The sequence below is a fragment of the Bos indicus x Bos taurus genome, chromosome 9 (genome assembly GCF_003369695.1).
Source record: "Bos indicus x Bos taurus breed Angus x Brahman F1 hybrid chromosome 9, Bos_hybrid_MaternalHap_v2.0, whole genome shotgun sequence".
Classification (NCBI taxonomy): Eukaryota; Metazoa; Chordata; class Mammalia; order Artiodactyla; family Bovidae; genus Bos; species Bos indicus x Bos taurus.
The window spans coordinates 83,146,979-83,172,895 of NC_040084.1; the positions used below are offsets into that span (position 1 = coordinate 83,146,979).

Below are 25,917 nucleotides of genomic sequence, written 5' to 3' on the forward strand. Positions count from 1 at the left end.
AGCCTTCATGTTTGAGGCAAAAAGCTTTTGTGGCAGCCTCTTTTCCACAGACCACCAATGAAAAAGAATTTCTGGTTTCCAATGGCTGCTTTACTGTGCAAAGTACTAATACCTCTGCAGAAACCATCCCTTCCAAGGCAATCATCTCTTCTGAGTTTATCTTCCAATCACACCTATCTCACCAGAATTCAGTTAGGCATTAGTTTATGTTTAAAGAAAACATATTGAAAAAAAATATATTAGGAAGTAAATATTAGGAAATTTTATGATTCCAAAATTAAGTTTTTAAAATTAAGGCTGTTTTAGTCTTCCTGCTTCTGCTCTGCCTGTAAGAGTAATAATACAATTACCAGCTTAGTTTTAAGTCCACACCTTTTAACTTGCATTAACCAACAAGTGTGCTGTAAGTTTCATGTTAGAGATTTCAGACCAAGGCTTTTAGGTTGGGCATAAAGAGACATTTCACTTAACAAGTAATCAAGCGTGGCAAGGAAATGTAGGATAGTTCTCCCAAAGCCCTCTGCTGGCAAAATATATATTATACTTTCAAAGTATAATAGCTCTGAAATAAAGTTTCTTTAACAGTAGAATCACTTAAATATTTTTTTATGTATTGGCTGTTGTTCTTCAGTCTCTAAGTCGTGTCTAACTCTTTGGGACCCCATGGACTGCAGCACTCCAGGCTTCCCTGTCCTTCACTATCTCCCAGAGTTTGCTCAAACTTATAATCCCTATTAATAAATTAAGTCAAATATAGAATGCATGGAGTATTAGCTGGGAAATTTTGGATAGGTAAAATGTCATACCTTGCTCTATAAAAAGTATTTGCACTTATATCTTTTGGTTGACTAAGTGATCATCTAGGTGAAGAAGTTCTACACACTTACAACCTTATATGAACAGGAAAACTTCTGCCATCCACTTGAAGTGAACTGTTACCTACCTCCTTTCAGCAGTTTTCAGCATTGCTTGCATTCTTTCTTCTATTGTCGCTTTTATTAAGAATCTGTGTACAATAGTGGGTCTAGAAGGTACATAACAGTGATAAGTTTAAAAACACCTGTAGAACAGTTTAGAATGAATAAACTTCATATATTACATGCTATATTTATCAGTCAGTATCTGCTGTGGCAGGTACTAAGCCAGGTGCTGGGGTGAGGGGGTTTGGTCAACAGTGAATACAACAAACTAATCTCAATGAATCGATATCTACAGTATCTACTGAGGGAAGACGTAGTAAAAACACACTATGTAAGACATTTGCAGGTACAGACAAGGTCATGAGGAGGCTGACATATGACCGGAAACATGACTGTTGAGAATAGGTGCCTATAAGCAGAGGAGGAGAGGCAGGAGCAGACAGAAGCAGCAGTAAATCAGTGCCAAGTCCGAGCACAAGATTCAAAAGTCTGAGAGGCAGAAATAAGGCTAGCAGGGACGAAGCATACAGCGAGGGGGACGGAGGTTGGATTCCCTTCCTGCCCAGCCACCTGCAGGGTGGCTTAATCCTCCTTACCCTGCCCCTAACATAGTATATGTATTTATTTATTATGTTTATTGTTTACCATCTGTCTCTACCGATCCACTACAACTAGTATTTAAGCTAGGTAAGGGCGTCTCAAGTACTTAGAACAGTGCTTGGCATACAGAAGGAGCTCAATAAAAATTTACTGAATGAACAATGTGGATACTGTTGGAGGTAGACAGTTCAAGTTGGTGATGGAAAGATGAGTTACTTCTACTCTGTAGCTGTTTTCCTTTTTCTCCCTCAACAAGGAGGAGGAACAGAGAGACTGCAGATCCTCTCCTTAGAAAGCAGAAAAATCTATATACTAGGGAAGCAAAGTAGGATTGTTAAGCAGTGTTGAGTGGCCTTTATAGACTTGTGATCTTACATCTGAGATAAGCCAACTGTATGCTTTAGAAAACAATTAGGTAACAAGTCAGTGTTTAAAAATATAAGATAAGGCGAAAACAAACAGGGACCTCCCTGGTGGTCCAGTGGTTAAGACGCTGCATTTTCATATCAGGGGGCATGGGTTTGCTCCCTGGTCAGGGTACTAAGATAACATGCAGTGTGGTATGGCCCCAAATCAAACAAAACTACCCCCGTTCCCAACAAAAGCCCAAATCAAACAAAGAAAAGACCCAGTAAGACATAACTACACCGGCGCACTAAGCGCAGGCGGCTGCAACCGGCGCACTAAGCGCGGCCGAGAGGAGCTACCCCATGTCCGAGGTCAGGGGCGGTGGCCGAGAGGAGCTACCCCAGGCCCCAAAGCTCGAGCCCAGGGGCGGCGGCCGAGAGGACCAACCCCACGCCCCCAAGCCTGAGGCCGGGGCGTTGGCCGGGAGGACCAACCACATGTCCAAGGAGCCGTGGCTGCCGGGCTCAGGAGGGCCTAGAGGAGCTATCCCATGTTGAAGGTCAGGAAGGGTGGCGGTGACGAGATACCCCTCGTCCAAAGTAAGGAGCAATGGCTGCGCTTTGCTGGAGCAGCCGTAAAGAGATACCCCACGCCCAAGGTAAGAGAAGCCTAAGTAAGATGGTAGGTGTTGCAAGAGGGCATCAGAGAGCAGACACACTGAAACCATACTCACAGAAAACTAGTCAGTCTAATCACACTAGGACCACAGCCTTGTCTAACTCAAAGAAACTAAGCCATGCCCGTGGGACAACCCAAGACGGGCGGGTCATGGTGGAGAGATCTGACAGAATGTGGTCTACTGGAGAAGGGAATGGCAAACCAGTTCAGTATTCTTGCCTTGAGAACCCCATGAACAGTATGAAAAGGCAAAATGATAGCATACTAAAAGAGGAACTCCCCAGGTCAGCAGGTGCCAAATATGCTACTGGAGATCAGTGCAGAAATAACTCCAGAAAGAATGAAGGGATGGAGCCAAAGCAAAAAGAATACCCAGCTGTGGATGTGACTGGTGATAGAAGCAAGGTCCGATGCTGTAAAGGGCAATATTACATAGGAACCTGGAAGGTCAGGTCCATGAATCAAGGCAAATTGGAAGTGGTCAAACAAGAGATGGCGAGAGTGAATGTCGACATTCTAGGAATCAGTGAACTAAAATGGATTGGAATGGGTGAATTTAACAGATGACCATTATATCTACTACTGTGGGCAGGAATCCCTCAGAAGAAATGGAGTGGCCATCATGGTCAACAAGAGAGTCCAAAATGCAGTACTTGGATGCAATCTCAAAAACAACAGAATGATCTCTGTTCGTTTCCAAAGCAAACCATTCAATATCACAGTAATCCAAGTCTATGCCCCAACCAGTAACGCTGAAGAAGCTGAAGTTGAACGGTTCTATGAAGACTTACAAGATCTTTTAGAACTAACACCCAAAAAAGATGTCCGTTTCATTATAGGGGACTGGAATGCAAAAGTAGGAAGTCAAGAAACACCTGGAGTAACAGGCAAATTTGGCCTTGGAGTACGGAATGAAGCAGGGCAAAGACTAATAAGAGTTTTGCCAAGAAAATGCACTGGTCATAACAAACACCCTCTTCCAACAACACAAGAGAAGACTCTATTCATGGACATCACCAAGATGGTCAACACCGAAATCAGATTGATTATATCCTTTGCAGCCAAAGATGGAGAAGCTCTATACAGTCAGCAAAGACAAGACTGGGAGCTGACTGTGGCTCAGATAATGAACTCCTTATTGCCAAATCCAGACTTAAATTGAAGAAAGTAGGGAAAACCACTAGACCATTCAGGTATGACCTAAATCAAATCCCTTATGATTATACAGTGGAAGTGAGAAATAGATTTAAGGGCCTGGATATGATAGACAGAGTGCCTGATGAACTATGGAATGAGGTTCGTGACACTGCACAGGAGACAGGGATCAAGACCATCCCCATGGAAAAGAAACACAAAAAAGCAAAATGGCTGTCTGGGGAGGCCTTTCAAATAGCTGTGAAAAGAAGAGAAGTGAAAAGCAAAGGAGAAAAGGAAAGACATAAGCATCTGAATGCAGAGTTCCAAAGAATAGCAAGAAGAGATAAGAAAGCCTTCCTCAGCGATCAATGCAAAGAAATAGAGGAAAACAACAGAATGCGAAAGACTAGAGATCTCTTCAAGAAAATTAGAGATATCAAGGGGACATTTCATGCAAAGATGGGCTTGATAAAGGACAGAAATGGTATGGACCTAAGAGAAGCAGAAGATATTAAGAAGAGGTGGCAAGAATACACAGAAGAACTGTACAAAAAAGATCTTCACAACCCAGATAATTACGATGGTGTGATCACTGACCTAGAGCCAGACATCCTGGAATGTGAAGTCAAGTGGGCTTTAGAAAGCATCACTACGAACAAAGCTAGTGGAGGTGATGGAATTCCAGTTGAGCTATTTCAAATCCTGAAAGATGATGCTGTGAAAGTGCTGCACTCAATATGCCAGCAAATTTGGAAAACTCAGCAGTGGCCACAGGACTGGAAAAGGTCAGTTTTCATTTCAATCCCCAAGAAAGGCAATGCCAAAGAATGCTCAAACTACCGCACAATTGCACTCATCTCACATGCTAGTAAAGTAATGTCACAATTCTCCAAGCTAGGCTTCAGCAGTATGTGAACCGTGAACTTCCTGATGTTCAAGCTGGTTTTAGAAAAGGCAGAGGAACCAGAGATCAAATTGCCAACATCCGCTGGATCATGGAAAAAGCAAGAGAGTTCCAGAAAAACATCTATTTCTGCTTTATTGACTATGCCAAAGCCTTTGACTGTGTGGATCACAATAAACTGTGGAAAATTCTGAAAGAGATGGAAATACCAGACCACCTGACCTGCCTCTTGAGAAATCTGTATGCAGGTCAGGAAGCAACAGTTAGAACTGGACATGGAACAACAGACTGGTTCCAAATAGGAAAAGGAGTACCTCAAGGCAGTATATTGTCACCCTGCTTATTTAACTTCTATGCAGAGTACATCATGAGAAATGCTGGGCTGGAAGAAGCACAAGCTGGAATCAAGATTGCCAAGAGAAATATCAATAACCTCAGATATGCAGATGACACCACCCTTATGGCAGAAAGTGAAGAGGAACTAAAAAGCCTCTTGATGAGAATGAAAGCGGAGAGTGAAAAAGTTGGCTTAAAGCTCAACATTCAGAAAACGAAGATCATGGCATCTGGTCCCATCACTTCATGGGAAATAGATGGGAAAACAGTGTCAGACTTTATTTTTTTGGGCTCCAAAATCACTGCAGATAGCGACTGCAGCCATGAAATTAAAAGACGCTTACTCCTTGGAAGGAAAGTTATGACCAACCTAGACAGCATATTCAAAAGGAGAGACATTATTTGCCAATGAAGGTTCGTCTAGTCAAGGCTATGGTTTTTCCTATGGTCATGTATGGATGTGAGAGTTGGACTGTGAAGGCTGAGCGCCGAAGAATTGAGGCTTTTGAACTGTGGTATTGGAGAAGACTCTTGAGAGTCCCTTGGACTGCAAGGAGATCCAACCAGTCCATTCTGAAGGAGATCAGCCCTGGGATTTCTTTGGAAGGAATGATGCTACAGCTGAAACTCCAGTACTTTGGCCACCTCATGCGAAGAGCTGACTCACTGGAAAAGACTCTGATGCTGGGAGGGATTGGGGGCAGGAGGAGAAGGGGACGACAGAGGATGAGATGGCTGGATGGCATCACTGACTCGATGGACGTGAGTCTGGGTGAACTCCGGGAGTTGGTGATGGACAGGGAGGCCTGGCATGCTGTGATTCATGGGGTCGCAAAGAGTCGGGCAGGACTGGGCGACCGAACTGAACTGATCTGAACTGACAATTTAAATGTTACTTGGTAGTACTTTAGAACAATCTTGTATTTATTACAATTATATTACTTTTTCATATTTTGCTTGATGAATGTCTCTTTCCTGCTTAAAATTAAAGTCATCATTTGCTCTCTCAGCCACTGCTTACAGAGCAGGCTGTTTCTGAGTGTGGCATACAAGACCTTACCTCCTGCCACTCCTCTGCACATACTTTATACCACAGCAACTTCAAACTCCTGAAGGTCCTGAGAAACATCATGTTGATTTTCTCCTCTGTGTTTCTGCACAAGCAACTCTCTGCTGTGTGAGCACCCTTCTCTAGGCCAACTCTGGAGTAATTATTCCTTCAAGACTCAGTCTAATGAAGCCTCTCCTGATCTCTAGGGCACAAGAGTGCACGCTCTTCTTTGTTATCACAGTATTCCTGTTTTTGCACATTCTACTATAATATGTTAAATCATCTGTTTCCTGTATTACATAGTGATCTCCTTGGGGAAACAAGATTATATCTTATTCAATTTGAATCTTCAGGGTACAGCATATTTGTCATCATTGTTTAGTCACTGAGTCATGGTGGACTCTTGTGACTCCATAGACTCTAGTCTGCCAGGCTCTTCTGTCCATTGGATTTCCCAGGCAAGAATACTGGAGTGGGTTGCCATTTCCTCCTCCAGGGGATCTTCTGGACCCAGGGACTGAACCCACATCTCCTGTATTTCAGGCAGATTCTTTATTGGTGAGCCCACCAGGGTAGCCTCCAGTGTCTAGAATAATATCTGACATACAGCAAGTGTTCAATCAATATTTATTTAACAAGTGCTTAGTATGGGTGCCACCACCCCTTTGGCAGGAAGTAAAGAGAACTAAAGAGCCTCTTGATGAAAGTGAAAGAGGAGAGTTAAAAAGCTGGCTTAAAATTCAACATTCCAAAAATGAAGATCATGGCATCCGGTCCCATCACTTCAAATAGATGAGGAAAGAATGGAAACAGTAACAGATTTTATTTTCTTGGGTTCCAAAATCACTGCAGATGGTGACTGTAGCCATGAAATTAAAAGATGCCTGCTCCTTGGGAGAAAAGCTATGACAAACCTAGAGAGCATGTTAAAAAGCAGAGACATTACTTTGCCAACAAAGATCTGTCCAGTCAAAGCTATGGTTTTTCCAGTGGTCATGTATGCACGTGAGAGTTGGACCATAAAGAAAGCTGAGTGCTGAAGAACTGATACTTCTAAACTGTGGTGCTGGAGAACACACTTGAGAGTCCCTTGGACTTCAAGGAGATCGAACCAGTCAATCACAAAGGAAATCAGTCCTGAATATTCACTGGAAGGACTGATGCTGAAGCTCCGATACTTTGGCCACCTGATGTGAACACTGGAAAAGACTCTGATGCTGGGAAAGATTGAAGGCAGGAGGAGAAGGGGACGACAGAGGATGAGATGGTTGGATGGCATCACCAACTTGATGGACATGAGTCTGAGCAAGCTCTAGGAGTTGGTGATGGACAGGGAGGCCTGGCATGCTGTAGTCCATGCGGCTGCAAAGAGTTGGACACGACTAAAGGACTGATTTGTGAGTATGCATGCATTAGAACAAATTGAAAGCATCTAACATCCAGGAGGTAGTGCATCTGAGAGGCTGTATAAAGGATAATTATCCATTCTGAGATTTGAATAAAAGTAGTACATACTACATAATATTTACTATTAGGTTTACTTTAAATAATTATCTCTTATATTAGATCGGGAAGGTTGTACTTTCCTAAAGGGAAGCATTTATAAAAGAGCTATTTGTTTTCAGTTATGCATGAGATATGGCTTCTTTTAAATAGTGGCTACTTTAGCCAATCAACAATCAGTTCTTCTCAAAGTTAATGACAGATGCCTTCAGCTTAATAGCTGTCTTAGGTATTTTAAGAAACTATCTTGATGAAGTGACCAGGGTAGCTTCTGAAGAAGGAAAGACAAAAATCTGGGAGAATTTGGGGATTTGCTGTTTGGAGGAGAGTCACTGGAAATCTCAAAATATCTTCTGGTCATATATTAAGAATTGAAAATTTAATATATAAGTAAGTCACTAAAAATGAATAGGTTAAGATGAACATAAATGAAGAGTTTAAATGCTGATCTGTATCTTAGAAACAAGAGCAAATGTGCCTGAGGTTAACTTTAGTCCTTACTTTGTTTGTCCGATCCGGTGCACCCTTCCGATGGCCTGAAGCTCATGGGCAGGGTTCAATATGGGCTCCACCAAGAGAACATGAGTTGCTTCAATGATAGTTAATCCATTAGAACCTGTGTGCAGGGGCAGCAGCAAAATATTGATTTGGGGATCATATTTAAATGCTGACAGGTTCTCCTAAAAAAAGAAAGGTACATTTAAATTTTAGCTGGATAGTTAAAAATAAAAGCAGGATACTACAGCTCATGCTAAAATGCCTAACAGTATCCAGGTCACTGTGAAAGGCAATAATTAAGAAAATTAAATGTAAGATGACAACTTTTAGAAAACAAAATCATGTGGCTTGACTTTAAGAAAAAAAAAGCGTCACACAACCTCTTGTGTTCTGTATAATACGTAGAAGAATCACAAGATACATGTATGTGATGTATGCAAATGAAACTATATGAGCTTAGAGGAAAGAAGGAGTGAGAGAAAGCGCTAGAGTGAGTATAAGAGACATGAATCTGCTATATTTTCACTTGGTCTTTTTTTGGTGTTTTTCTCTTAGGTTTGTATCTGTCATTGTGCTGAGGGTGAGGTAAGCACAATTTGACCATATGCAGTTTTGCCTAATGCAGTGTTTTTAGAACTTAATTTTAGGGGCATGAGGCCTCTGTCCATTCAAAAGGTATACTATAGGCCATCTTTTCCTATGTTAAAGAAACGGACCTCAAGTCATAAGATCTTTAAATATGGTTTGCCATGGGTATAACTGAATAGATGTAAAGTAAATGCAGTTTGTTTACTTTGCCTTTAAATGTTAATCTTATAGTCAATCAAGAACTCAAACTGTTTTTGTGGTTTATATGACACACGACAATAAATGCAAGTAAGCTAGTTAAGAGCAGTTTCAGTTTGTAACTGAATTCACTCCAAAAAACATGAGTAAAGTCTTCTTGACATACCTGAAATGTCTTAACACGACTGATCTGTGCAAATTCCATGTTGTTGTCAGTGAGAGCTTTTGAAATAATGTCTAATACATCTTGCCACTAAGAACAGAGAAAACAGAAAACCAAATATTTACACATAGCTTTCATGTAAAAAGTATTTGAAAAGGGACTAAACCAAAGTAAGCTTAACCAAAACCAGCTTCATACCTCAGAATTAAGTAAACAAAAACAAAAACTTCAAGCGTAATACCATTAGTATTATTTTCTATCCTGAAAGATATTTTAAATCAAATGCTGGTTAAAGACAGGGTAAAAAAATGAGCATCTTTAATAAATGAATTAAAATAAACATAATTAATAGAAAATAAATTATGGAATATATAAATAGATGTGGCTATTTATCTTTCAAAAATGAAAACTAGAAGTTCTGCTGCTGCTGCTGCTGCTGCTAAGTCGCTTCAGTCGTGTCCAACTCTGTGCGACCGCAGAGATGGCAGCCCACAAAGCTCCCCCGTCCCTGGGATTCTCCAGGCAAGAACACTGGAGTGGGTTGCCATTTCCTTCTCCAATGCATGAAAGTGAAAAGTGAAAGTGAAGTCGCTCAGTCGTGTCCGACTCTTAGCAACCCCATGGACTGCAGCCTACCAGGCTCCTCTGTCCATGTTCTACTCAATACCTTTTATTCAACAGGTTAATTTTCTTTTCCTTAACCAAGTACATTTGTGAAATGACTTTCAAGTTTATAGATTTCAATTTTAAAATAGTAATATAAGAAAATCCCTAAGTAAAATTAATATAAAAATACAGCTATGGGAATTGCTTTGTGAAGCATCATCAAATTTCTCTAAAAACAATTCTATCCAATGGATATAGGAAAAAAAATTTAACAAGGAAAAGTCGATCAGTAATTCTAAATCTCAGTTACATCAGAACATTAACAGTTCATTCTCAGATATAAACTGACTGGAAACAGACAGCCAGTCCGAGTTAACACCGAGGATGCTGACTGTACCGTTGAGAAGACAAGTGCCTTCGCCCCTGGGTCTCTAAGCTGGATTCTCATCAGAGTTCTGACCACAGCTTCCACTTTTGTAGAATGGCTGCCCTTTGAACACAAAGGAGAAAACCCATTATTATCAAATAAAATCCAATTAACAAGGGAATGGACAGTCAGGGTAAAACACCATCAAAACTGTATGATAGGTACATATATGTTTATTCTTTTTCATTTCATATTTGCTGGAAATTTTCTTCAGCCTCAAACTGCAGAAGTTACAGATTTATACCCCAAGAAAATCAAATATATAAAAGCACTCCAGAAATTCATAAGACCCTAAGGTAAGCTTTTTTAGTTAAGTGGCTATATTTTGCAATTACAAAACTTTGTTATTTTAGATAATTAGAACATATATTAAAAAACATTCATCACTTTAGGTAGTACAGCACTGAAATTGTTCAGAATATAATGAATCAAAACTCTAATGTAAGCAAATAGTAAAGAACATAACCCACAAAAAATCCTTTCTTTTAAAAGGGGCATTACAAAGGACAATGACAGAGGTACCAATGATGTCCACTTGGACAGAGGCAGATTTATACAAAGCTAGATAAACACTTAAAAACTGCTTTTTGTACTCTGCATAACCATTTCTAAGATAAAGGAATAAGAAAATGAAGAAATAACACAAATGTTTTTGAAGCCTTCATTGAGAAAGTTTTCCTCCTAGAATGCTGTGGGAGGATGGTATGACATGGAGCTTAAGGGCATGAGATTTTGAGTGAGATAAATTGAAATTTAATTGCCAGTTCTGCAGCTCCTTAGTTATAAAGATTCTAACCTTTCTAAACCTTAGTTTGTCAAGCAGGGATGATCATTATATCTATTTCCAAAGGTTGCTGTGATGGTTAAAGGAGAAAATGTGTACAAAGCGTTTAGCCCAGTACTCCAAATAGTAGACACTTGGTAACCTTTCAGAGACATAGTATCACCCTACAAGAGGGGTAAATGTTACCAAAAAGTAAAAATATTCCCATATTACTATTGCCCTCACATCACGCCCCCTTACTACTTTTACACAGAGATACTTAAAGGTAAAAATAGAAACAAATAAGGAAGAAAACTTTATTAAGTTTACAGTCACCAACAAAGAATTAAGCAAGATTTTTAAATTCTCATATTAAAGTCCTATATCTACATTTGTTTTTCTGGATATGTAGACTTTCAATTATACTTGAAAGGTTAAAAAGTATAAGGGACCTATTTCAATCTAAAAATTATCTTAAATAAGAGCAAAACCATCTCAAATAAAACAGGAAATTAGCATAAAGTAAGAAACTTCCATGTTCCTTGAAAGGTCTCATTTTCAAAGATATTTTCAGGTGAAACACCAGGATAACTATGAACTCTTCTAAAATTAAGCTGCTTCTTAACAAAAATTTCAAAAGAAAACAGAATAACCTTTTATAAGCAAAATTCCAACCTGGAGTGGTAATCTGAAGGAAAAGACTAGAGTTCAGTTCAGTTCAGTCGCTCAGTCATGTCCGACTCTTTGCGACCCCATGGACTGCAGCACACTAGGCCTCCCTGTCCATCACCAACTCCCGGAGCTTACTCAAACTCACGTCCATAGAGTCGGTGATGACATCCAACCATCTCATCCTCTGTTGTCCCCTTCTCCTCCCACCGTCAATCTTTCCCAGCATCAGGGTCTTTTCAAATGAGTCAGTTCTTCGCATCAGGTGGCCAAAATACTGGAATTTCAGCTTCACCATCAGTCCTTCCAATGAATATTCAGGACTGACTTCCTTTAGGATGAACTAACTGGATCTCCTTGCAGTCCAAGGGACTCTCAAGAGTCTTCTCCAACACCACAGTTCAAAAGCATCAATTCTTTGGTGCTCAGCTTTCTTTATAGTCCAACTCTCACATTTGCTTATTAATATACATTTACATTAATTTCATTCTTTTTTGTTCTTACAAACAGTACTTTAGTGACTATACTTAGAGGATTGGGTACGTGTGCACAGAGTTTTTGTTGGATAGGCACATCTAAGTGGAACTGTTGGTCAAGGTTAAAAAAAAGTTCTTAGATTATTTGGATTGCAGTAGATTCCCTATCACACTGACCCTAGAAATGCTAGAATTTTAAACTATCAACAGTTTAGATGTGCCTGCTTCTTAGTACACTTGTTAAAATTCAATTTTTTGCCAATAGAATAGGTAAAATGAGGAACCAAATTTTCATTTATCTGCATTTTCCTGAGAATAAGCTTGAATATCACTTGCTGGCCATTCAGAATTTCTCTTCTGTGAACTGTCTGTTCATATTCCTTGTCAATAAAAATAAACCGGTTTGTAGGACCACTCAAATACTGCACATGTTAAATTCTTGTTGTAAATATTTTCCTACCTTTCTATATGTAGTTCACATTTAATTGTATTAAATGCAATAATGTTAGCAAAAGTGCTGTATTAACACATTATATTAGTTTCAGTAACTCACAAATGCTTGATGAATGGTATGTGGATTTATAAACTAGATGTTTTCTGACTTTTAGGCTTTTCTGTGTTTGACATTTAAATTTGTCTTTCATAAGGGAAAGATGAGAGATTTTATTTGGAAAGGAACAGCTTTTTCCTTAATTAATTGCCCTGCGATGGTTCTATGTGGTATCATTTGATACGATATCAAACCTGAGTATAGAATACTTCTGTCATTTATCAGTTGATATACTGCTTGAAAACAAGGACTAAATGGCATTTACTTTTATATCTCTTAGAGCTGTGCATGGTCTTCCATAAATAGTATACACTCAATCAATTTACTTAATGTAAAAGAAAATTTAATATGTATTTTTAAAGTTCTCAATCCCAAACAAACCTGAGTAAAACAATACAGATAAAATGAAAATACAAGAGGTTAGAATATAATTTAAAACTCTCAACATATTTTTTTATTCATTCAGAATGATCAACAATAGCCAAATCAAATCTTGTGATTGATCTCTATCACTTTCCCAGACAGACTCAAGTAAGAACAGTCATGAAAGACAGGCAAATTTAATCTAACACAAAGCAAGCTTGAGGAGGATTTTGGGTTAGTAATATGTAATGAAATCTAGGGAACTGGTCTTAAAAGAAGTCACTGATTGGAAGGTGGTACCATTTCATTCAGGTTTATCAACTCATTTTTTTTCACTTACCTATCAGCAGTGATTGGAGAGGTTAATAAAGTCAGCAAACCCTGTGGACTTTTAGTTCAAATCCTTACAATCAGAGATCCTTATTCTTAACTTTCTTTTCTCTTTTCTGCTTGTGCCTTTTTTTCCCTTCCAAGTGAAAAGCAAAAGTCCCAAAATAATACTGAAAAGACCATGGTTGGTCTAAGAGCAGAGTCAATAACAGTAATCAAAGAGATAGGCAGACTTTCTTCTGTGTCATCCTTCTATCATTCAATCCCTCCAACATTTCAGGTAAGTTCACGTTTGATTATTTATATCATTCAACAAAAATTTTCTGTGCACCTAAGTGACAAGAACTACAGTAGGCACTGGATGTACAAAGATGAAGATACTCCCTTATTCCCAAATGCATACAGTCTAACGTATGTTACAGAATATGGAGAGAAGCAAAGGAAAATCTTATACTGCTGGGCTGGCTTGGAAGTGACTTAAGTGAACGCTTTATTATACCAGCTTAATAAACATTATCCACATTCTACTGTTCTTCTTAATGTTTCTTTTTATCTCATATACATAAATGAACTTTGGCTCAAATCTGCCAGTTTCTGAAGAGACTACACAATGTGGTCACTGCTACAGAAAAGAAACATTCATTTTGTTGAACAGACTGAAACAGGAAGAAGGTGATGGATTATATACAGGTTATATCTGTATAGGAGGCGATCACAGAAAAGGCAAAAAAGATATGGGAGAGGAGAAAGGGATGTCAATCTATCCCTGTGCAAGGTGTTAAGAGAGTATAAATATTCTCAAGACATGTAAACTGGTAGCCTTAATCCAACCCAGCTTATGTTTTAGCCATGTCAGTCAACACACAGATGAAAAGTTAGGCTGGAATTAGGAGGGTGCATAGGAATAGAACCCCCCCCCCCACTACTGCTAGATTATTCCTTAATATATGAGATTGATAAAGTTGCATTTAATTATAGCACCTCTGTCCTTTTCTATTGTTTTGTCCCTTTCCTCATTCCTATCCTTTCTTGATAGTCTAGTTTTTCCAGATACATATCTGCCAACCCTGACTCTATGATTAATGCTCAGTTTTTGTTTCTGAAACATCAGTGACCAAGCCCGAGCTCTGGAATAGAGACCCTTCATTTGTCCTCTGCCTCTCTACACTGGATCTTTGTGGCCATTCTCTCTGAGACACAAGTTCTCTCTGAGGTCAACGAGGAACTATGAAAAGAGACATATGAAGTGCAACCATGCAGACCAAGCCAGTGCCTCTCCTGGTTTTCCTCTCATGTGGTAAGCAGCCAAGAGCTTTATAATAGTTAATACTGAAGAAAAAGAATTTGGAATTTTCCTTCTTTACAACAGAAGGATCTTATAAAATATTCTTTATGAAGATTTTTGCTCACCTGATTATAATTTAATGAGCAAAACCAGACTAGATCTCGAAGCTACATACACAGGTCTTTCACTTTTCGGAAAATTAAATACAAAGTTAAAAGCTCCAGATCACTGGGTCAAGGCAATGAAAAAAAGTAGGGCTCCATTACCAATAAAGGTTAACAAAAAATTTCTCATGAAATCTGGCCTAGAGGCTGTCTACTAGCATAACTAAAATCAGAAAGGTCATGTAGCTTCTTATCTATTGTTGAGTTCAGTTCAGTAGCTCAATGGTGTCCGACTCTTTTCGACCCCATGAATTGCAGCACGCCAGGCCTCCCTGTCCATCACCAACTCCCGGAGTTCACTCAGACTCACGTCCATTGAGTCAGTGATGCCATCCAGCCATCTCAACCTCTTGTTGTCCCCTTCTCCTCCTGCCCCCAATCCCTCCCAGCATCTGAGTCTCTTCCAATGACTCAACTCTTCACATGAGGTGGCCAAAGTATTGGAGTTTCAGCTTTAGCATCATTCCTTCCAAAGAAATCCCAGGGCTGATCTCATTCAGAATGGACTGGTTGGATCTCCTTGCAGTCCAAGGGACTCTCAAGAGTCTTCTCCAACACCACAGTTCAAAAGCATCAATTCTTCGGTGCTCAGCCTTCTTCACAGTTCAACTCTCACATCCATACATGACCACAGGAAAAACCATAGCCTTGACTAGACGGACCTTTGTTGGCAAAGTAATGTCTCTGCTTGTAAGCAGGTATAATTAACATTTTTTAAAATCAGAGTTAAATTTGATTGGAGTGTGCAGTTCTATACTCTCAGGCTCTTGTAAAATTCTGAAATCATAGACTCTGCGTTAAAAGCTGTTAAATGTGTTAGAAGGATAGAAAACTCAGTTTTGTTTCTATCATATATGTAGGAGACTAAAAGAATTCTAACAATAAAGCAATCAAGTAATATTTAATTTATTTAGACTTTGATCAACCCCTCTCCTCCAGAATGGGTCTAAATATTTTACCAATGCAACTTGGTGAGAGGTACTGCTTTTTATTCCCTGAGATCTTACGACTGGGGAAAGAGGGTGCACCTTAGAAAAATCCATGAGTATGGTAGAGAAGACAGACTGCAGTTGGCTTCACACTATTCCCTCCACATCTATGTCCTATCTGTTGAGACCCCTGACTTTGAGAAGGGAGAACAGACATGGTATGTTCCAAATGGAGCAGCAAAATGCTACTTGTACTTGATTCATATAAACAAAAGAAAAACAGTGCTCTAATGGCACCCTACTCCAGTACTCCTGCCTGGAGAATCCCATGGACGGAGGAGCCTGGTGGGCTGCAGTCCATGGGGTCGCTGAGGGTCGGACACGACTGAGCGACTTCACTTTCACTTTCATGCATTGGAGAAGGAAATGGCAACCCACTCCAGTGTTCTTGCCTGGAGAATCCTAGGGACGGGGGGAGCCTGGTGGGCTGCCGTCTGTGGGGTCGCACAGAGTCGGACACGACTGAAGCGACTTAGCAGCAGCAGCAGCATGACTAGAAAGTTAGTACTGCTTTGTATTTTTTCTTCAGTGACTTATACAATAAAAGTGGAAACTGTGGATTCTGAAGCAGGGCTTGACAATCCACGACTGAACCAACAGTTCGTTGCCTGTTATAACCCTTCTTCACTGGTCTTAGTCCTTCCTCCTTCCTTTGGCTTCTTTTATTTCCTCTGTTAAATCTGTCCATCTGCCTCTCCCACACCTTTTCCTTCGTAGTATCTATGGATTCTCATGGTCAGGCTCAGCTCCACTGGCAGAATTAAAGGCTACAGTGTCTGCTGTGTTCTGAAGAGCACCAGAAAAAAGTCAACACAATGAAGATGATGAATGTATTCAGTTTTCATCAAACATCAGAGGAAATATTCATGTCAATAGATTCTACAGGCAGACCATATCCTTAGAGATTCTATAGAGATTGTGTATTAGTATATTATCTTTAACATATCTTCATACTACATTGTGTGCTTACGTGTGCTTAGTTGCTCAGTTATGTCAGACTCTTCGCAATCCCACAGACTGTAGCCCACCAGGATCCTCTGTCCATGAGATTCCCCAGGCAAGAATACTGGAGTGCATTGCCATTTCCTTCTCCAGAGAATCCTCCCAACCCAGGGATTGAACCCAGGTCTCCTGCATGGCAGGTGGATTCTTTACTGTCTGAGCCACCATATTAGTATATATATTCTATACATGTGAAATACACACAAACTAAGATATACAAGACATGTCAAATAATGTCTCATAGTAATGAGGCCAATCACTTATGACTCTAAAGCGAAGGCTGAATAAAGTCATTTTCAGAAGTGCAAAAACTGATTTGCCATTCACATGCTCATCATGTTAAAATTTCTTGATGCAGTTATAGCACAGTGAAAAAAAGAATCAAAGAATGAGGACTACATGAATAATGATATCAGATAAGGCTGACACAGAAGTGCAGGAAGTTAGCTAAAAAAATGAGAACTTCTATTAGACTAGGATTCTTCACTGAAAAGTGAAATTTAAACGATATAGGATCAGGATTCTGCTCCTTTCTGCATGACTTCAATCACTCTGCTTGGTTCCGTAATGAAAAGTATTTATATAACAAAATGTGGATGTATAAATATTATAATATAAAAATGATACTATCACAAAAATAGAAAGGAGGAATAGATGCATTAATTTTCTCCTATTTTAAAATGAGGAGCCAGCAGATACTGTCTAAAGCTAGTACTTTAAGAAACAAAATTGATGTATATTACTGAGAATCACAGAGGTGATCTTTGTAACTAAAAATAGAAATTGTTCACAGTGGCAAGGCAAAGTAGGATGGATGAAGGAGAATGTTAGTTTTCACTCTGCGCCATTCATTTCATTCTCATTTATTTTAATCTTTTGTATAAATTACTTCCACTAAAAAATAACATTATACTGATTTTTGACAGATGAATAAGGGTTTTAAGGGAATGTGTGGGAAACTTGTAATTCTGGGAACTTTAAAAACTTATTGTATCAGTGATACAATTGGGATTGTGTTTATCATAAGTGATAAACACATCCCTGGTGGCTAAGATGGTAAAGGATCTGCCTGTAATGCAGGATATCCAGGTTGGATCCCTGGGTTGGAAAGATCCCCTAGAGAAGGGAATGGCTACTTACTCCAATATTTTCACCTGGTGAATTCCATGGACAGAGGAGACTACAGTCAATGGGGTTGCAAAGAGTCAGGCATGACTGAGCAACTAACACACATTTTATTATAAATGAACTGGTCTTCTGAATTACGCCATTACTCTAGTGCTGTGTAATACTGTACCTACAGCACCTCTCACTGCTCTAGGGTCAAATGGGTGCCTTGCCTCTGTTAGCTGCAACAGGAAAGGAGTGTCAGCCTTGTTAGAAATGGGACAATCACAGCTGAAACAGAGCAGAGTTAGTATTTACATTTTCCAGCTATTACTTGGATAGATTTTTTGCAGTCTTTTAAACTTACTATAAGACTCAAAAATCCTGAGATAAGAGCTTTTTTTGAAAATTCATTTAACTGAAGAACATCACTTTTAAAAAGACAAATTTATACAATTTAGCTCCCTCACGCCCCCAAAAGAACTATAATCGTTCATCAGTTATAACTAGGGCTATAATTTGGTAATAGGTCACAGATTTTTCTTTAGGTTTTCTTACTGGTTTGTAACTTCCAAATAACCTGAATGTTTCCTATTTTTAGGAAAACAGTACGGAGGAAGTAATTTCCTGTCTTGGGACTTTCTTTCATTACTTTTATGCTGGGCTCCTTTTAAAGTAGAGCCGACTCTTCACTTTGCCTGTGCTGTCCACAGTAGTTCTAGCTGAGTAAGATCAGTTAACATTATTTTATTTCTGTCTGCACCTGTTCACCATGCTAAAAACCCAAGTTGATAGTGACAGATACAATTTAGTGCAGTTACACAGTTTATATATGATTGATCTCACAAATCAGGAATATTTTTCAAGTTCTTGCCTGGGAGAATGGTTGGGCTTTTCACATGTTTCTTCAATAAAGTCCAGTGGAAACTCCACCCAGGCAGCCTAGGTGGGAAATTTTACAAGTGCACTTAGCCACAAAAATATCCTGTTCTTTAAAGTATTTTGAATAATTATTTCAAAGAGATAAAAAGGTAGCAATTGCAAAAAAGTTAAAAATTTTATTTGGACCCAAAGGTTATGGGGGATATTATATATAAATGGAATAGATGGGGAAAACAATGGAAACAGAGACAGACTTTACATTCTTGGCTTCCAAAATCACTGCAGGTGGTGACTGCAGCCATGAAATTAAAAGTTGCTTGTTTTTTGGAAAAAAAGCTATGACAAACCTACACAGCATATTAAAATGAAGAGACATTACTTTGCCAACAAAGATCCATCTAGTCAAAGCTATGGTTTTTCCAGTAGTCATGCAGGATGTGAGAGTTGGACTATAAAGAAAGCTGAGTGCCGAAGAATTGATGCTTTTGAACTGTGGTGATGGAGAAGACTCTGAGAGTCCCTTGGACTGCAAGGAGATCCAACCAGTCAATTGTAAAGGAAATCAGTCCTGAATATTCACTGGAAGGACTGATGCTGAAGCTGAAGCTCCAATATTTTGGCCACCTAAAACAAAGAGCTGACTCACTGGAAAAGACCCTGATGCCAGGAAAGATTGAAGGCAGGAGCAGAAGGGGACAACAGAGGATGAGATGGGTGAATGGCATCACCGACTCAATGTACACGAATTTGAGCAAGCTCAAGAGAAGCCTGGGGTGCTGAAGTCCATGGGGTCACAAAGAGCCAGACATGACTGAGCGAATGACCAACAACAACAAGATAATATCAAATATCTTATATAAGAATACTTAGAGGAGCATATTTAAATATAGCCACTTGTGGATTATATTTACCAAATTATTTTATGTCAACTTTAAACTCAGTCAGAATTTTACAGTCAGTTTTATCCCACCTAGATATTTTAATTATAGTTAGAAAGTACAAGACAGACTTTACAAGTCACCTTCAAGTAAACTGAATAAAAACTGGAAAAAAAAAAAAAAAAAAAAGGAAAAGAAACAACATGATCCTACACATAGTATAGTTTTACAAATGGTATTGCTAGGTTTCTCTGAGTTTTAATGTAGAAATACAATATTTTTTTTCCTCTACAAAAAGGTTGTATGAAACATCTTCACCAGCAGATCTGCTTGTTAAAAATGCAGATTTCTGGACCAGATCCAAGATCTTACAAGTTAAAAGTTATGGGAATGCAGCCTGAAAATATACTTTAATTTAAAAAACAGAGCACTTGATCACTAGGCACTCAAAAGTTTGAGAAGCTGAAGTGCTGTGTGTGTAGCGGGTGCTGTTGTGCTGTGGCTATATCCATGTATTCTCTTTTGGATAGAAACTTCTTATGACATAAGAATCTTGTTCATTACAGGGTCAGGGTTTCCAATGACAAAAATGCTTTGTATGAAAGAGAGCCAAACTGAGGACACAGGGAACAGGTCACGTGGGGCCTATGTTCTGCCAGGAGGCCTACTTCACCCTCTAAAATGCCTGGCAGTTGTCAGAACTCGCAGGGGGAATTTTGTTTACTTTGCGAAATGCCCAGGAGGTTCCAAGGGTCATTTAGGAATACTGTGACACTGCTGTTAGGGTAGTGACAGTCTTTAACTTAAATGCATACCCTAATTCACTAATGAATACTTCATTCATTTTATTTCCGTGGTCAATCAATAGGATTCCTTACACTGGGAAATACCAGTAGGAAAAAAAAAAGTCTTATATTATTTAATTCTATTTTTATGTTCTCCAAATATCCTTTACCAGAGATCAGCTAGATGATTAAGCACCACGTATGAAATTACATTGTTTGCTGTGTCCGAGTGTCTGGACATGAATGCTTAGAGTGAAGTGAACATTTCAGATAAAAACTTTAATGAAATAAATTTCAAAACAATGCCTTCGGTATTTACATAGAGCCATCTTTATATCCCTCAACTCTAAGACAGATGACGTGATCAATTAAGTGGGACAATCTCAGACGGTCAGAGTGCAGTGCGAGTCTGAGAAAACAAGCAGATGCTTCAAGAAGGTGGCAGAAATGTGACAGTCAGAAAAGGACACAGGCAGCAGAAGGTGGAAGTGGCAGACAGAAATGGTGACAGAAAACAAAAAGTAAATGCAGAGAGAAGCAATGTGAGAATGCAGAAAAGTGATAAAACTTGCTTGCATAGTAAGTATAATATTCAGTCATGTATTTAATAAAAAGGAAACGTAAGTATATGTACATATAAGATAATTTAAATTTGATAAATTCTGTATTCTTTTTGGAAAAAATTATTTAATTGGAGGATATTTACTTTACAATATTGTGATGGTTTTTGTCATACATCAATATGAATTAGCCACAGGTATACGTGTGTCCCCCCCATTCTGAACCCCTCTCCCACTTCCCTCTCCACCCTATCCCCAGAACTTACACTGGTTATCTATTTTATATATGGTAATGTAAACATGTTTCAATGCTATAAATTTTTTTTTTTGGTAGATCCTTCAATTAATTCATGTGTTCATCAATATCCACGAAAGACAGGAAAAAGTCAGAGCATAATATACAGTATTTGTACACTAATATTCCTGTCCCAATAGGACAGCATATGTAACTGTCCTGATCTTTCTCCTAGGTGTCTAGGAGAGTTGCCATAAAATGAACAGGTGTTTGGGTTTGATGCCCTCAGTTTCAGAGAGATGGTGCTGTTTACTGGTAGCCAGGGCAATCACTTCCTAAACCTTACTGCATGAAGTCTGACACAGCAGTTCCTTCTTATGCTTGTTCCCTGTACTGTCATGAATGTGTTCACTGAAGGGTCAGCAGCCCTTCTTAGCCACGCATGCCATCTGTGGCTCCTGGGATGCCTGAGGCCAGAGGAGAAGAGACAGGGAAAGAAAAAAGACTTTATGCAAAGGAAAGGAAGGAAAAAACTTTAAGAGTAGGAAGAGAGGAGGGGGGTGAACTGAAAAAGAAAGGAGTTCTCTGTGTGGTCAACAGGCTAAAGTATAATCAGCTCCAGATATTATATACCTTCCACTTGGACCACTTACTCAACATTCAAATTTCACTGCTTCAGCTTCTACCACCTCACCTGAGTTACCCATTTCTACAGTAACATCTAGAGTACTGAATACCTAACTTCTTTGAAAAGAACTAATACAAATATCACAAGATATTGCTCATATGTGGAATCTATAAAACAGAAACAAGTCACAATAGTAGGAAACAAACTTATGGTTGCCAGGGGGAGTGATAAATTGGGACACTGATATTGACATATATACACTACTCTATATGAAACAGAGAACTAATAAGGACCTACTGCATAGCACAGGGAACTTTACTCAATACTCTTAAGAACACACATGGGAAAAGAATCTTAAAAAAATAAAAGTGGACACATGCATATGTTTAACTGATTTACTTTGTTGTACACCTGAAACTAATACTGTAAATCAACTATATTTCAGTAATAGTAATAATAATAAAAAAGGTCTCCTATTCTCTGATAAGTACCTGTGGTTAAGTTTACTCACAAAATATAACCTTGGACAATAAGTGAGCAGAGAGCAGCAGGGACCCAGAAGGAGAAGGAATTAATGAAACATATTCTACTACTTCTAGCTTATGAGCCAGCTCCATCAGTCTTCCAACTGCTTCTTCTGGCCTGCATTCTCTACCATACTCAGTTGTTGAATTGTCCTCAAAAGTTTGGTTAGGAAAACAAACAGAAAAAGCACGTTTATATAAAACAAAAAACAAAAAACCTAGTAAAGGCTTTTCATTAAATAAATACCCCCTCAGGCAGAAAGTCCAGTTACAGATCCTACTTGGATTTTGGGCTTCCCTGGTGGCTCAGTGGTAAATGTAGGAGACGTGGGTTTGATCCCTGGGTTGGGAAGAGCTTCTGGAGAAGAAAATGGCAACCCACTCCAGTATTCTTGCCTGAGAAGTTCTATGGACAGAGGAGCCTGGTGGGCCACAGTCCATGGGGGTCACAAAAGAGTTGGACACAACTTAGCAACTAAACAACAAATCTGGAATTTATTTCATTTGCATTTTAAATTATAGTCTTCTTTCTTAAAGTTCTGAATGAAGCATGGGAAAAAAAATTAGGAAAACAAAGCAAAGTTTTGGCTAGTCTGAAATATCAATCCATGCCATCTAAAAATGCACTATCTCCTTGTGACAGTCTTCACTAATAACTTCAGGAATCAATTTATTTTATCCCTCAATTTGGTGGGGCATATCTTCTTTTTCCTGATACACTGGGCTGAATGGAAGAATGAAGAAAAGAAACCTGGATGTGAATCAGAGCTCTATCTAATAGCTGTAGTGCTCAGAAACACTATTTAAAAAAACAGGACTGGAATTCTAAGATGTCACTTTTTTGCTGTAGTGGGCATAATTATTACTGTGTTTGAAAAAGCATTCCTGTGTTCCTACCGTGAGGAATGAGTAGATGTACTGAGGCTTTCAGGCAGTGTATCTACCGTCAACAGTAGTTGCTTCATAGTCACTGAGCCAGCCTTGCTCTGATTCTGATGCTCTCACTGCCAGATACTAACTTCTATTACACTGCTCAGACTATGCATGTTCTTAACCGACTTTACCTTCACAGGGATGTCCTCTTCCTGGCTGGCTTTCTCTGAGGTGAAGACATAGGAGATTTCTTTGTGAGATGTGGTCTGGCGGCAGATGGCACACCTGATGGAGCTCCTGTGAGACCCCACGCTGTACTGTTCGATAATAATTGAAATGCACTCATTACAGAAACAGTGCCCGCAGGTCAGTACTGCCCACTAAAGAAGAAAACACACAGAATATGCCTCAGCAAGATGCTATCAAAGATGCCTTCCAATCTATAAATCTATTAAAAGGAGAGGAAGAGTGCCATCATTTCATTTCCTAAATATTTCATGATATATAATAAAAAACCTTTAAGTCATAAAAACTAAATTATACTTTTAAACTATTTTTTAGTGAACCATAGTTTTTAGTTCTGCTCACACTAATAGGAGGACTAATAGTCATCAATATTTCATAAGATGTTGGTGTTCTCATTTCAGTATTTACGAAAAATGCAAATTACTCTAATAGAGTAATAGATTGACTACAATATTAACTGAGATATCATATTCAATACATTCTATACAACTTATTAAACAGATTTAATTTTTATATATTAAAGCATTTATTATACAGAAAATGAGATGCAAATGGTAAAGATGATAACATTTCTCAAACTAGTTGCATGAATCTCATCAAAACTAAAATAAACTACTTACACTATGATCCTTTCCATTATTATAGTAATTTTTGTCAAAATGTTTTTATCACTTATTTTTTATCAGTAATCTCCAGTATTACCTTGATTAATATTCTTTTGCTCAGTTTCCAATCTATCCTTTTAAGATTTATTATCAATAAAATATCCTTTAAATATTCTCCATAAATCATGGAGACTAAAAGGTATGTGCTTTCTGGTTACTGATGGTCAGAGTGCAGAATTCATATATTTGAACTTTTACTCTTAGTTCATAGGAAAAAAAATGCCAGAGACACTCATTTTAAAAAAAAGAAAAAAGACTTTTTCATATTAAAAAAAAAAAAAGAATATTCTATTACATGCTACTGCTGCTGCTAAGTCGCTTCAGTCGTGTCCGACTCTGTGCGACCCCATAGACAGCAGCCCACCAGGTTCCGCCGTCCCTGGGATTCTCCAGGCAAGAACACTGGAGTGGGTTGCCATTTCCTTCTCCAATGCATGAAAGTGAAAAGTGAAAGTGAAGTCGCTCAGTCGTGTCCGACTCTTAGCGACGCCATGGACTGCAGCCCACCAGGCTCCTCCATCCATGGTATTTTCCAGGCAAGAGTATTGGAGTAGGGTGCCATTGCCTTCTCCGCTATTACATATTTATTTATCACACAAAGTAGGAACTTAGAGTATCATAAATCACATTTTATAAAATAAAAATAATCTTTTTGAGGAGAACTAATACAGTACCATTTATTTTAGACATTTGTACACTAATATTCAAACACATAAATTCCTTTAGGATTACTGTTATTTGTGCTTTAAATTCTGGTACTATTAGATATTAATAATATTAAGTAAGAACTATGTTACTATAAATTTGTAATACCATATATAAATCTGTGTATGTTGTATTGTATTGTATTTTCTGTACAATTCCCAAATATCCATGATAAACTGACAGTCAAGTGACTGAAAACAATGCTTAAAATTATTCATCTTTAATGAAAAAGATGGGGTTATTCTAGAAACATGTTTGATCCATCACTTAAGAGAAAAAACACTGCTCAAACATATTTGACATTAAGCATGTTAGTTAACCTCTGGCCCTATCTTTAAGACAGAGATAATATTCGCCTTGCATGCAAGGTTTGAGGGTGGAGCAGGGGAATTTGTATGTAGAAGCCTTTGAAAACTGTACAGTATTTTATAAATGTATGCAGTATTTATTATAATTTCACCTGTTTTCCCAGTTGCCGAGCACAGATTGGACAAGGTTCTGGATTAATACCTCCTGATGTTTTGTCCTGAGACTGTCCAAAAAAGAAGAAATAAAACATGTATTAGTTACATTTTAAAAGCTCATACATGTTTTACAACTCATTTATAAAGGTAAATATGGGCAATTGAATTAAAATAATAATTGAGATGACCTAATAATTCATATATTACCTAATATTATCAATCCTGAGATGTACCAATAAATTTATTTAAGGAGTGAACAAAAACATGGACACAATTTTTAATATCACTTGTGAAAGTTGTCATATTACTATATTTATGATTTTTTGTGATTATAGAAGGCAAAATAAAAAGCAAAATATTGATACAATTTAGCTAAATTCTCAAATTTTACTTTCATGCTAGATTTTTTTTTTGATAAAGAAATAGGTATTCTGCATATCCAGTTGGCACAGGATCACAGACATGGGAAGAGGCAGCATTTATTCACATAATTCCTTATTAATGCTGATTTCTTCTCAGGACCCTTTCTCTAATTTCACTAAGCAGAAATACTATTAATTTGAGAGCTATCTACGCCTGGAAATCATGTCAAAATAGCTTTTCAAAATCTCCTTAAAAACTGGAAGACTTCCAAAACAAACTCATCAAAATGAACAAGTTTTAAAACTGAGGACAACAAGATAAAGGAAAATAAATTAGACTCATAGTATTACTAAACTGTTCTTGATTACCCTTTGACTTTTATAAGCAGGAAAAAAAAAGTAAATTGTGCATGGATTCAGCAGTTCTAATGGTTAAAACAACTCCATTAACTATA

General features: G+C 38.3%; 1 protein-coding gene across 2 annotated transcripts in view; it reads right to left on the reverse strand.

Moving 5' to 3' along the window:
* The window catches only part of SHPRH (SNF2 histone linker PHD RING helicase), an 89,064-nt gene that overhangs the window by 622 nt on the left and 62,525 nt on the right, over positions 1-25,917 (reverse strand). For both annotated transcript variants that reach the window (XM_027551770.1, XM_027551771.1), the window contains exons 24-29: positions 25,097-25,168; positions 23,212-23,400; positions 9,928-10,020; positions 8,928-9,014; positions 7,979-8,157; positions 944-1,024 (exon numbers count right to left, since the gene is read on the reverse strand). In XM_027551770.1, coding sequence (XP_027407571.1) covers positions 944-1,024; positions 7,979-8,157; positions 8,928-9,014; positions 9,928-10,020; positions 23,212-23,400; positions 25,097-25,168 — 701 coding nt within the window. The remainder of the gene's footprint in view (positions 1-943; positions 1,025-7,978; positions 8,158-8,927; positions 9,015-9,927; positions 10,021-23,211; positions 23,401-25,096; positions 25,169-25,917) is intronic.